Here is a 13,792-nt window from a genome sequence, read left to right on the forward strand (position 1 = left end):
ATACTAACTGTTCACATAGTTTTCTTGTTTTACTTGTTTTATTGATGGGTGTAGATTAAGAAGTTACCACACAAGCATAAATATGCCAGCAAAAGCAAAGTCCAAAGGAATTGTATGACTACCAATCACTAGGTCAAGGATAGAGTTATAAATTTGCTTAGGGAGGATCCAACTCTTGGGCCTAAAGTTTTAAGGAGAAGTTGGAGAAGTACTACAACCAGGTGAGCTACTACATTGTTTGGGCCGGCCGACAAATGGCCTTAGATGAGGTAATGGGTGGCTGGAAGGACAGCTTTGTACATGAGTTTTCTTGGAAGAGAGAGATTGAGAAGAGGAGTCCTAGCAGTGTTGTAGAGATTGAGTAGGAGGTTGTGAATAAGAAGAGAAGATTTAGTAGAATGTTTGTAGCACTGAAGCCATGCATTGATGGCTTCCTCCAAGGTTGCAGACCTTATCTAGGAATTGATTCCACAGTTTTGACAGCAAAGTGGAAGGGGCAGTTAGCAGCTGTAGTAGGGATTGATGGCCACAACTAGATGTTCCTAGTGGCCTATGGAGTATTTGGTAGTGAGACCAAGGAGAATTGGGAATGGGTTCATGAAGATGCTGCACAAGGCTATTGGATCCCCACCTAGTCTTGTTATTTCAATTGATGCAGATATGTTTCCTTCATTGTGTTGATGTAGTGTTACATTTAGTGTTTCATCCCATGCAGCCTAACATTATTTCCTTGGTTGCTAACTGTAGGTAAAGGAATAGATAAGGCTGTTACCAAAGTCTTCAGAAATGGTGTAGAGCACAGAGAATGCATGAGACATCTTGTCAAGAATTTATAGAAGAGATTTAGGGGAGAAGTGTTTGAAAGGAACTTGTGGCAGATAGCCCGATCACTAAGAGGCAAGCCTAACAGCAAGTGGCAGATAGCCCAAGGGCGGTGACTAGGAGTCAGGCTTCCTCAACGCTAACATCTAGTCCAAGCACATGCACTAGGAGCAAGAGGGCCCTGATGGACGTCTAGGCACTGCAAGCAACATAGGAACAGAAGAAAGCTTTTAACTTCTGTGCTTTTGTGTGATTTTGTGTGCTTTTGAGCCACCTGTGCCATATGAACTTGACAAAACTTGGTATTGTAATGTATTAAACATGGTATTGTAATCTGGCATATGAACTTGGCAGAATTTGGTAATGTAGTAAACTTGGTATTGTATTCTTGTGAACTTGAAGGCTTGGTAATATGGTGAATTCAAGGTTGTTGTTACTTGTTGTATGTTGCTGACCTTATTCAAGTTGGTCATACTGAAAATTTATTAACCTGGGCAATGTCACATAACTGCATTTCATTCATTTCACAAACATTACAGAGCTAAGTTCATACTTGGTTATACAATAACATGCACATGGCAACAAAGCATACAACTCCTATAAACACACCAGCCACATTCATCCACATAAGAACTCTCTACTCTCCAGTTATTCTACTCACATCAGTCCTTTGAGCTACTACAACATTATTCAGGTTTAACACATAATTCTCCAAAGCCTTCAAGCCGGCCATCACTGCTGCAGCATCCATGCCATCTCCTGCGCTCACTAGCTTCCACATGAAGAAACTACACTGCGCGTTGCCCTGATCACGCCGAAGAACACAACATTGGGATGAACCCTAGATCCGATTTGAAAATGCTAAAATGGACCAGAAAGAAATGCAAATAACTCGCCCAGTCACGATTCCTGCAAGTGTAGAACTACTTGTCTGGGTTGTTTTGGGTTCTGGATGTCCACTCCACAACCGTCGCCGTCCTGCAGAAAGGGCACAGTGGCTGCGCCTCTCTCATTCCACGCGAACCTATCGAGGACGAAGCGCCCGAGCCTGTCCCATCTTCGACCGGCCTCTGCTTGCGCTTTCATGTTGACGACGCTAGCCCGCCAATGCCATGCCCGCCGCCACTGCCTTTCGTGGAGACGGAGAAGGAGAGTGGGATAGTTAACGGTCGGGTCGGGGCCGGTTCTTATGTGGTCCAACCAGATTAGGTTGTGGGCGGACCCAACTGTGGCTCAGGGGCACCGGATATCCAAAATGAAAATTTCTCTCTTAACCGGTTGAAACTGGGGCGCGGTGTCCTGTGGCCAAATTTCAACGAATCAGAGTGTCTTCTGGCAAACTGCTCTAAAATGGATGTCCGCTAGCAAACAACCATCACTTGGATGTCCGCCAACCAATTTTCGCTAAAATTTAAGGCTCGTTGAAAAACACTAGTGGTAAATACTTTTTTTTCTGCCTTTCAAAATTTAAGGCCTCTTTAGACTGGATTGTTTTCGTTTATGTGTTTTTTCTAAGAAAATGGGCTAATCCCCATAAAATTCCTACACGACTCTTTTGAAATTCCTTTGGTACAAAGAGTTTCCTTGGTGCAGCACCACCAATCTCAGAGCAGCTAACTCTCCTCCGTAGCGCAGACGTCGAGACGGCAGGCCGATCTGGCGAAATATTTCAGTCGCCCCCCTCCTTCAACCTCCAGATCTGGCCACTCCCACACGCCCAGTCTCCTAAACCCTACACATCTGCTCCCTGGGCCACGGCAACTGCCATCGCCATGGCCGGGAAGCGCCCGGCACCGGCGGCCATGCTCCTCGTTCTCCTCGCCGCGGCCTTCGCCCCCATCTCCTCCGCCGTTCGCCCAGTCTCCGACGCGCACAGATCCGCTGCCGCGGAGCTCTTCGCCCCCTCCGCCGACGGATCCTTCGGCGAGTAAGTGCACTACCAACTCTCCAACGCCTTGCGTCTTCCCGATCTCGGCCAGCCCGCCCCGCGGACACAGTAGCCATCCCAGCTGGGAGCAGATCGATCTGCCTGATTGAAATTAATGCTTACGTGTGTTTACCTAGTGGTTTGATCTGCGTGCACTGTGCAGTTTGGAAAGTACGTATGAGGCGGTGAGGACGTTCCAGATACTCGGGTTGGAGAACTATAAGAGTCTGTCTGGGAAGGCGTGCAAGTTTGCTGCGGAGAACCTGGCTTCCCCCGGTTCCACCGCGAAAGATCTGTTCCACGCAGTCCGGATCAGTGGCGTGCTCGGATGCGGCGATGATGCCCGCGTGTACGATGTGGGTGTTGGCTTTAGAGATCCCGATGTTGCTACCTGTATTGTGATGTTTGATGGGGTTTTGAGTATTGTTCATTTTGGCAGGGTGTTGTGGCGAAGCTCAAGGCAGTGATTAAGGATACCAATTCCCTGTTGGAATTCTACTATTCTGTGGGAGGTTTGCTTAGCATCAAGGTCACTCCCTCTAATGCACTTTACTTTGATACTTCTCTGTTACTCTTACTCACGGGCTCATGGCTACTCCTATGTGTACTTAACTGAATTTTATGTGGTAGTTGATAATTTTTTGTTGTTCTTTTCCTTTTCTTTTTGCAGGAACAAGGCCATAATGTTGTTCTGTCTGATGCAGAAAGTACATTTCATGCCATTAAGGTGATCACAATTTGATACGACAGTGGATTTTTCCATATCTAGTTTTTTGCAATGTGTATTTTCCTCTTCAATTCAGTGTTGTCTTATGTTTATATTTATCATTGTTATTGTAGGCACTTAGCCAAAGTGATGGGAGATGGCGTTATGACACTAACAGTGCTGAATCTAGCACATTTGCTGCTGGTAAGTGTTCTTGCCTTCTTGGTGACCTCCTCTGTTGGAAAATTGGAAAAAAAAAGATTATTACTTGTAGATTGGCAATATGACACAATATAAAAGCCTAGTTGCAGGCAAGTCAGGGTAGGCTAGAGATGCAACCCAACATGAGCCACCAGCAAATAACGAAAAACTTATATAATATAAGTAAAAGGCATTGATATTTTTCTTGCATTCTGCACATTCCTAGTTAGTCCATCTCTTTCTGTAGCTCGTTTCAGCTCCAAGAGAATTCGACTGTAAAATTAATGCACGCCACTGATGTTTATTTAATAATAATGTACTATCACAGGTATTGCACTAGAAGCATTGGCAGGCATTGTTTCACTGGCAGATGCAGAGGTTGATCCATCCATGGTGCGTATACGCTCTTTGGTTGTTAATAATGTAGAGCTTGTACATCATGTTGATGCCCCATTTATCCGAAATACCTATGCCCCCCCTCCCACACACACAAATCTATTGCAATATCTGGTATATGATGACCTGGCATGATTTATGACCCTGTTAAAAAAGAGGCGCATCCCTGCATTCTCTGTCTACGATGCTATTTTGATCTTTTGATGATCCCAGGATATTTAGGTAATTAGGTGAATGTTTGTGCTGGATGCTCAGTTTTCCTTTTTTTTTTGGCTTCTAAAAATTTGTGGGTGAAAGGCCCTGATAGGATATATGTATATAGATATTTATGCTTTGTATTGTTTTCTGCCACTATCCATCAGTGTGTAAGTTTTGCTGATTGTTGGTCTTGATATATTCCATCAGGTGGGAGTGGTTAAAAATGACATCGTGAAGCTGTTTGACACCATCAAGAGCTACGGTAAGTTTCTAGCTTTCCTTATTGATGATGAAAACTTACAGCAGAAGAGCTTCCGAAAATGCACATAAAATGAGCGGGATTTGTCCATCCTTTTGTGAACTTCAAGTTTGCCACTTCATAGGAACATAGGATCCCCCTCTCCTCTCCTCACCACCCAATTCTGGTGCTGATACTTCAGCTATGTCGCGAAATTGCTGAATATATGGGAGGACTGAATTACAGATTTATGTGATTAGTACTCAACAGAAGGATTTTTTTGGTCTTTTCTTTTTGGGTAGGGTGGGGTTGGGGAGGTGGACTAGTGAAGTTATGTTCAGATGAATGTTGTATGGTTACTTGGTGTACTAGTTTCTTACGCTATCTGTACTCAGATGATGGGACCTTCTACTTTGATGAAAAGCATGTTGACGCTACTGAATACAAGGGTCCTATAAAGACTTCTGCTTCAGTGTTACAGGGTGTCACCTCTTTTGCAGCTGTTGTTTCTGGAAAATTGAATGTGAGTATTTTTTTTTACCCCTGGCACTTGTTACGTGTTCACTAAATTTATGTGTAAGCACCTTTCATATGTAACTATACTCAAATGTACAGATCCCTGCTGAGAAAATACTTGGCCTGGCAAAATTCTTCCTTGGCATTGGGCTCCCAGGTAGCGCAAAGGATTGCTTTAATCAGATTGAGTCTTTGTCATTCCTGGAGAACAATAGGCAAGTCTTCTTATTGTTCTTGGGGAATATGCATATTTGTTCTGCTTCTATTTGATATTGGTGAATTAGCATGTCATTTTTTGGTCCTGCTGTAAGTTTTTTTTTGCTTATCTATTTTCTGCATTTTGCAGGGTCTTCGTTCCGTTGATACTGTCACTTCCTTCCAAAGTATTTTCATTGACTTCGAAAGATCAGCTTAAGGTGATTATTACATGCCTATCTTGTATTCTGTAGCTGAAAGGATAACATTCAGTGTAAAAATGACATACTGGGCCTGAGACCATAATCCACTGACACCAGATGCCAATTTCTGACTACTACACTTCTCTGGTATTACCGAGCAATTTGCCCAATGCTAGAATTAGTATGCAGTGAGTAAAACTGTACAGTATCTTGATGCAGTGTCCCTACTCATTGCTTGAGATCGTTGTGTTTAACAAAGTGTTAGTTAGCCCCAATTTTTGTTGTCCTCATTACATGATCTTTTCAGGTTGAAGTTACGACAGTTTTTGGATCTGCTGCACCTTCACTCAAAGTGAATCTTGTGCAAGTGTTGGGATCTGACTCTAAAGTCATCACCAGTGAGAACAAGGTATATAGCTGAATCAATGGCTTCCTCTGGCAACTTCCTTGTCATTGTTTTTGGGTGTTGCAGCTCCAATTCCCTAACATTATTCTCCTTTTTGTCTCAGGAACTTCAATATGACCTTGACAACAAAGTCCATTACTTGGACATTGCTCCACTGAAAATAGATGTTGGGAAATACTCAATAGTTTTTGAGGTACTTGCACTTTACATCTTATTTATATGTTAGTAGTCGGCATTCTTTATAATGGTGGTTACCTCTTGTACTCCAGATTTCACTTCAGGAACCAGAGCATGAGACTGTTTATGTTACTGGAGGGAGAAACACAGAAAGTGTAATTGTCACAGGACTGATCAAAGTCAACAAGGCAGAAATAGGAATCTCTGACAATGATGCTGGGACCGTGGAGTCTGTCCAAAAGTAAGGATTTAGAAGTTATTTGAGTTCATGCTATTTCATTTAAAATGAGTTAGCTAAACCTCTGAAGCACACTTTTTATTCTTGAATGAATGGGTAATTTCTTCAATATCATATCGTTTATCATTGTAGTGTTTTGATGGCTGATCTTATCTAATTTAGTCATAAGAACGATTTGGATATATAATATATTCTGCATTTTATTCTTCCTATAGAAGAACTTAGCATTTACCATTTTCTAATTGCTTGATTTCAGGTTAGATCTTCTGAAAGATACAAAAGTATCTCTTTCTGCATACCACCTGCAGAAGCTGCGTTTATCTTTTCAACTAACCACACCGCTCGGGCACACATTTAAACCTCATCAGGTTGCCACTCACTTTGATATTCTGATACCATGATGCGGATATTTTTCCTTACATCATTTAGCAAATGTGTTCAGGTGTTCTTGAAGTTGAAGCATGAGAGTAAGGTTGAACACTTATTTGTGGTACCTGGCTCTGCAAGGCAGTTCAAAATTGTTCTTGTGAGTATCTCCACACTGGAATTTGCTTTGTTTGTTCTTTGGATGCTCTTAATTCATTGTGGCAATGTCGCCAATAGTTTAGACCAGGCACTTAACTATCTCAAAAAGTTGCACCTGTATACCAACTCAATTTTTTAACGGTGATGTTTAGGCAATGAAGCCTGTTTTCAAGATTTTTACTCTATATATAGTCATGCTTATGGGAAGCAGCACTGGGGGTATGTACTATGTTGGTGCAACTGACAAATTGAGGTTTAAAACATCTAGTTGCATTTTTGTGATGATAGATTTTGTTCAATATGGTATATTGATGTAGTGGTATGCGTAGAATAATTTTGCTTGGTGTAATCCATCTTCCAAGTCCTTGAAATTTTCTGAAGGGTTTGAAGTCATTGATTTTGTGACATGGTTCCTTATATGCTATTTTGACTTCTTGTAGGACTTCCTAGGTTTGGTGGAGAAATTTTACTACCTTTCTGGAAGATATGACCTTGAGCTTGCCGTTGGTGATGCTGCAATGGTAAGCAACCATATAATTTTGTCCTACTACTATATATGGTCCCCATTTGTTTGCTTTGCTGATTTTCTTTGTGTGTTCAGGAAAATTCATTTCTACGACCTGTTGGCCATTTGGAGTTGGACCTACCAGAAGCTCCAGAAAAAGCCCCACGTCCTCCTGCACAAGCTGTTGACCCATTCTCAAAATTTGGGCCAAAGGCAGAGATATCACATATATTCCGCGCACCAGAGAAGAGGCCACCCAAGGAACTTTCGCTTGCATTCATGGGTCTCACGCTTCTGCCTTTTATCGGATTCTTGATAGGGGTGAGTAAAATAGTCATTCTAGTCATGTATATTTCTTACATTTGCTTCGAATCAAAGTTTCTGCCTGCTCTAGTGCAACTGATCAAGGGTCTTCTCTTGCAGCTCGTGCGTCTTGGAGTGAACTTGAAGAACTTCCCGTCCTTGCCAGGACCCGCTGCATTTGCCTCACTTTTCCATGCTGGAATAGGAGCAGTCCTGCTGCTCTACGTTCTCTTCTGGCTCAAGGTTTACCTTGTTCCTTGTGATAAATGTTACTTGTGAAAACCGGCGCTGATGTTCACTTCCGTTTTGGTGCAGTTGGACCTTTTCACGACTCTGAAGTACCTTGGCTTCCTCGGCATCTTCCTTGTGTTTGTGGGCCATAGGACCCTATCCTACCTATCCTCGGTGTCGACAAAACAGAAGACGGCGTGAGTGGACAATGCAAATAGAGTTTTCCCGATCATCAATTTTTGAGGTGGCCATTGCAGGCCGTTGGGTGTCTTTGCTTGGTACTCTGACCGCCACCCTAGATTTTCTTGAGCTACATGCATTTTGAGGGAGGACTCGGCTTATTTCAGTTGGCTTCGAAGAATACTGATACTAGGAAAAGTAGTAGGACCTCACCTTCGTGTATTATGATGATGTACTGACAATTTCTGAATAGAATTGCATGTTTAATCATAGAACTCATAATATGATCACTCGCGATCGCCCTAAAAGATACAGCCCTTAAGCGTGCTGAAGTGTTACAGTAACAGGACCCACAGGAGTCAGGATTCTACTTTTTATCTTTATTAGTTTTCTTTCCTCAAGTTCTGAAGGAGGCCCTAATCTAATCTTCATAGCCGCCCTAAACCTGGAGCTACTTAAGAGTATATACGTCCAGTGGCGCCAGGGAAAAGCTACGGGAGAGAGTAATTAGGTTAGCATGTGAAGTATCAATACCGGAGTGTACTACTGGTGCTAAGACTACTTTTACTTATAAAACTAAATATTTTAATTCATCTTATATCACCTAATAAGGGTGTTCTAAGGAATAAAGTTCGATTTGCACCTAAATGAAGGAATAATAGGTGCCCATACTCATACTCATAGTTACACATATATATTATCTCATCATCTATTCCATTCGTCCCAAAATAATAGGTGCCGAAGCTCATGTCTCTCTCCAAATTCGTGGCTAAAAAGTCACTTATTTTAGGACGGAGTACTAATAAAGGTCTTGAAGGAATGAAGTTCGATTTGCACCTAAATGAAGGAATAATAAATGTATCGCTAATGTACGCCATGGGCATCCGTCCTGTCCGGACGGATCGCTCCGCACGCCCCGTGCGCCCCGCGCCTCGCCAGCCTGCGAGCCGTTGCTCGCTCCCGCCCACACCCTCATTCACCTCACCCGTCGTGGAAGGGGAGGCCTGCACCTACGCCTGCGCCCCCATCCACCTCATGTTGTTGGCAGGAAGGGAAGGCCTGTGCCACCGTAGGTAGGCCGTGGCCGCCGGCGACGTTGTGTTTTCAAGTGTTTCAGACGTTTTCAAACATGTTGTAAGCCTATGTTTCAAGTGTTTCAGTTGTTTCAGACATATGTTTCAAATGTTCCATCTAGATGTTGCGTATGTTGCTATGGCTATACACGCATATTTTAAGCGCGTGTTTCAAACATTTCAGGTGTTTTCAGGCTTCTGTTGCAAGTATTTGATCTGGATGTTGCAAAAGTAGACATGGATGTTGCATATGTTGCTATGGCTATACACGCATGTTTGAAGTGTTTCATTTTTTTTCATATGTGTATTACAAGTGTATTATTTGGACGTTGCATATGTTGCAAATAACTATGTTGCAAATGTATGTACCGAATGTTTTATCTGCTTTAGACGTATGTTGCGAATCTTTCATCTGAGCGTGGCAAAAATAGATCTTGATGTAGGTGCGGAGGAAGCCTAAGCTCTCGGTGGTCTAGCTGCTGCGGCTCCCTGGTGTGGCGAAGATGGATGCCGTAGACACATGAGCGGCGGGGATGGGATGTCACGGCGGATCGATCGGGATGTGGAGCGGGACGGGCGCGGGCGCAATGCATTGGGCGGGATGGGACGCAGGCCTCCATGCTACGTGTGTCGGGTGTGGACGCGGGAAGCTCTGTCCGGACCGACGCTGACTCCATAGCGGGGATGGACGCAGGACATGCGTCGGGCGTGGGACGTGCGTTGGGCATGGGTCTAGGCGTGCGTTGAGCGTAGGCACGGAAGCAGTGTACGGACGGATGCCACGTACGGACGTCCGGGCGCTAGTCGCTCCATAGATGTATATGCTCTTAATTATATTTGGTTTCGAGAACACAATAAAAAATGAGAAAATAAAATGTTTTTAATAAGAAAATAATTAACATTTAAATTTAAGTTGATATACTCACTGATAGAATTCTTGGACCATCTAGGCATAGATCAGTGGGTAAAACTTAACTTAGACAAGTACTTGGTGATGTACCTCGCCGTATGTAGTGGCGGCCATGGCACCGCCGTGATGTGGTCACTGATGTCGGAGTAGAAGTAGCATCGCAGTGGGGCGCGGTCCAGTAGTGACACCGATGGAGCTTCCCGTTGCTCACAACACTCTCCTCTTGATCGGACTAGGGTTAGACTCGGTGGGGAACTGGCGGCAGCAGTCAACCTCGTACCTTGCGCCCTAGTCCCCACCTTCCTCTTTTTAGTGCTGCGCGACGGGGGCCCATCAGGCAGGAGAACACTAAAAGTTTCCAAATCTATTACCCTTGACTATAGGAGCAGGCATAGGTTTACTCGTATGCATACTTTATTTCTTTCAAATCTTTTCTAAGTATGCCTTTGTGATAGTCCTAATACCCCTTTTCATCTATCTCAGTGAATTTCAATTCCTAGAACTAATAAGGCTTCACCAAGATCATTCACATTGAAACTTGAGGACAAAGACTTCTTCTCCAATGGCAGATTAACATTACTACTAGTGAGTAGGATATCATCTATACACAGGATGTGGAAAAAGAATTTTCCATTCTTGAACTTCGCATAAACGCTATCGTCCTTCTCATTTTCTTTAAACTCAAACTTTCTTATCGTTTCATGAACTTCAAATACTACTACCTAGAGACTTGGTTTAACCCATAAATGGATTTCTACAGGCGGCATCACATACGTTCTTTTTCTTCCACGACAAAACCTTTGGGTTGTGCCATGTAAATGTTTTCATATAAATCTCCGTTGAGGAATGTCGTCTTTACATCCATCTGATGTAACTCTAAATCGTAATGTGCCAATAACACAATTATAATTCTAAAAGAATCTTTACATAAGACTGAAGAGAAAACTCTCATCGTAATCTATTCATTCTCTTTACATAAAGCCTTATATCTTTCTGTGAGACTGGAGAGAAATTAAAAGATATAAGTCATGCTTTATATTTTTCCACATTCTCTTAGGAGTCACATTTTGTCTTATAGATCCTTTCACAGCCTACTATTTTAGCTCTATTAGGAGTTTCTTCTAAGTCCCAAACATCGTTGGTATTCATCGAATTTATTTCAACTTGCATAGCTTCTTGCCATTCCAACGAGTAAACGTTTCTCATGGATTCTTCAATTGAGGTGGGATCACCCTCCATTTGAATTTCTTCACTAACATAGACTTCATAGTCATCAGAAAACTGGTTTACTAATTCTTTGAGACCTTCTGGGGCTTCAGCTACTGGCACTTTCATGTGGGGTTATTGTTGCTCTTCATTGCCAAGAGACAATTGATTCTATAGGCTCCTATATCACAAGATCCTTGTTTATATTATTCATCTTCTTTGAAGAGCCAACAACAGGTATTGTATAAGTCATACAACATCAACAGGTATTGAGAAATTCATTGCTTTTGAATCACTAAAGTGAGCACGCAGTCCTGCTTCTCTTCAAGTAATAGGTCTGTACATACCATGCTCCCCCAGATCATCTCATCTTCTATAAAGATAGTGTATCCTAAATTTTTTTATTTGGATTTAATCTGTTAAAACCTTATATGGCACTTTAAGCACCGTCTTAATATCTTTGAGGCTGACTACGCTATCTTCCTATCGTAACTTTAAAAAGTCCAGGAATTTAGCTATTTCTTTGCTTAGCGGTATCATTGTTATGACCGACGGTCACATTCATCAAAATCTTTATCTCATTCAGTTTCTTACAAAATCTGTATCTCACTCTTAATGAAGAGTACACATTCATCAACATCTTTATCTTACTCTTAATGAAGAGTAGTTTCTTAATTGATCTTAATTCTTACTCTTAATTCATCTAATAATTCTACCCCTCGAAATATGGCATGAACTATACTGCCATAATTTCGAGAACTATTTAGAAAACTGTGAACAAGTAGACACTTATGACTTACTTCATTCACATGATTATGCCATGCAAATAGAGTTATTTCTTGATCCGTATATAAGTACACTTTCCTCATTCCACTTCAAGAACTCGACGAGGTCTTTTATTAACTGTACTTTTGCAAGTCACGCTTGCATCTTTTTCTTGTCCTTTGATTAGTATTGACTATGACGGTGCATTTCTATTGTGCCATGGTCAATACTAGGATAGCATAAGAGCTACCCAAACTTCTCTCGCTATGCGGGATACAAAAATATATGAGTCATCATAAAACTTCTCCCGCCATATAGGATTGACTAGCATAAATACTATGCCAAACTTCTCCCCATGCAGGATAAATCTATATACAAATTACCGTAACAAAAAATGTAGTCATGATAACTAAAACATTCACTTATACTTCATTTTCCAATTAAATTTTCCCATTGGTTTCAATTTAATCAGAAAATTAGTAAACTAACAAAAAAAACTATCCTGAACTGGCTTGACTCAAGCCTTTTCATTCGCATACCCCAGCATTGCAGTCCGTTGACATGCAGCCGAGTGATCTCGTTGGTAAAAAATAAAACTTACAAGATACTTCTGCATCAATTCTACATCACCGTTGGGCAGAAAATAGAATTAATACATAAAACTCATAAATTAACTTGAAAGATATATAACTACTCTTCAAAATTAAATTCTTCCGTTGGTTTGAATTTAATTAGAAGATAATCAACATCATTGCAGCGAAACACGATAATAAAATACATTCTATTAGTTCAGCAACATTTCTTGGTCTTTATCTACTCTCTAAAAAATTGACCATGTTGGTGTAAAATTTATCAGAGATTTAAACTTCAACCTTAAACTCATTATAATATTGTTATCATCAACATTGGTCAGAAAATAACAATACTATAATTTAACATAAACAAATCAGACTACGCCTCTAATTTAATTTTTTTCATTGGTTCTAATTTAATTAGAGGATAAACATAATCATAATTTACTAAGAGTAACTGCTCTTCAAATTAAATTCTCCCGTTGGTTCGAATTTAATTAGAAGATAATCAACATTAAACTTTGCAGTGGAAACATGAAAAAAAGGAAATTTATCCACTTTTCAGAAGCATTTTTCTATACTCATCTACTCTCTGAAAAAATTATCCCGTTAGTTCAAATTTTGACAGAGATTGAAACCTTTAAATTTGACTAAAATTTATCTAAAATTGCTTCTAAAATTAATAAAACTAAATACAAGACTATTACTTTGCATTTCGTCCCGAAGGCCTAGCTCGCGTAGAGGCCCACGACCGCTCAGCCCGAAGGCCCAGCTCGCGCAGAGGCCCACGAGCGCTCCCGCGTGGCCCAACGGCTTATCTCGCCCACGCGCCCATGCTCGGCCCAGCGCGCTGCCGTGCTGCCCCGCGCCTAGGCCGCAACCTGGGCCTAGGCTAGGAAAGTGCCTTCCCTGCCTAGGCCGGTTGCCGGTCCAGCGAACATCGATCGTCGGATCGAATCCAATGGCTGTCTGCGTGGATCGGTGGATCAAAAACCATCTGGCTGGTCTCCTCCCCAAACCCTAGCTCATTCTACACCCTCCCCTCCTCTCTCTTCGCCGTAGAGGCGACATCGGCGGCGGCCACGATGGCCGTCATCGCTGGTGAGGAAAAGCGCCATCGGAGCAAATTCGGCTACCCTTCCTCTACTTCTTTCTCGCTCCCCTTCCCTTCTGTTCTAGCCCCGCACAGAGTGAGGAGAGCATCAGTGGCAGCCGTGAAAGTGCAATCAAGTCTTAATTGTAGGTTTTGGTGATAATGACCTCGTAATTAGATAACTAATGAGATTTATCGAGATGACA

General features: G+C 42.0%; 1 protein-coding gene across 1 annotated transcript; it reads left to right on the forward strand.

Moving 5' to 3' along the window:
- Nucleotides 1–2,579: 2,579 nt before the first annotated feature.
- On the forward strand, nucleotides 2,580–8,257 carry LOC136453843 (dolichyl-diphosphooligosaccharide--protein glycosyltransferase subunit 2-like). Its single transcript, XM_066454396.1, has 19 exons — nucleotides 2,580–2,749; nucleotides 2,913–3,105; nucleotides 3,189–3,278; nucleotides 3,420–3,476; nucleotides 3,590–3,659; nucleotides 3,985–4,049; nucleotides 4,458–4,512; nucleotides 4,884–5,011; nucleotides 5,104–5,219; nucleotides 5,351–5,420; nucleotides 5,710–5,811; nucleotides 5,912–6,001; nucleotides 6,078–6,226; nucleotides 6,480–6,591; nucleotides 6,666–6,749; nucleotides 7,189–7,269; nucleotides 7,350–7,574; nucleotides 7,677–7,799; nucleotides 7,872–8,257. Exons 1-19 carry the CDS (start codon nucleotides 2,595–2,597, stop codon nucleotides 7,986–7,988), a joined length of 2,082 nt encoding a protein of 693 aa, XP_066310493.1. The 5' UTR covers nucleotides 2,580–2,594; the 3' UTR covers nucleotides 7,989–8,257.
- Nucleotides 8,258–13,792: the final 5,535 nt, after the last annotated feature.

Source organism: Miscanthus floridulus, chromosome 5, assembly GCF_019320115.1.
Source record: "Miscanthus floridulus cultivar M001 chromosome 5, ASM1932011v1, whole genome shotgun sequence".
NCBI classification, from domain to species: Eukaryota; Viridiplantae; Streptophyta; class Magnoliopsida; order Poales; family Poaceae; genus Miscanthus; species Miscanthus floridulus.

Coding starts and splice junctions, on each gene's coding strand:
- LOC136453843 (XM_066454396.1), top strand. CDS start 2,595: ATGGCCGGGAAGCGCCCGGCACCGGCGGCCATGCTCCTCGTTCTCCTC. Junction 3,106..3,188: donor ATGATGCCCGCGTGTACGAT/GTGGGTGTTGGC, acceptor TCATTTTGGCAG/GGTGTTGTGGCGAAGCTCAA. Junction 6,002..6,077: donor AATACTCAATAGTTTTTGAG/GTACTTGCACTT, acceptor CTTGTACTCCAG/ATTTCACTTCAGGAACCAGA.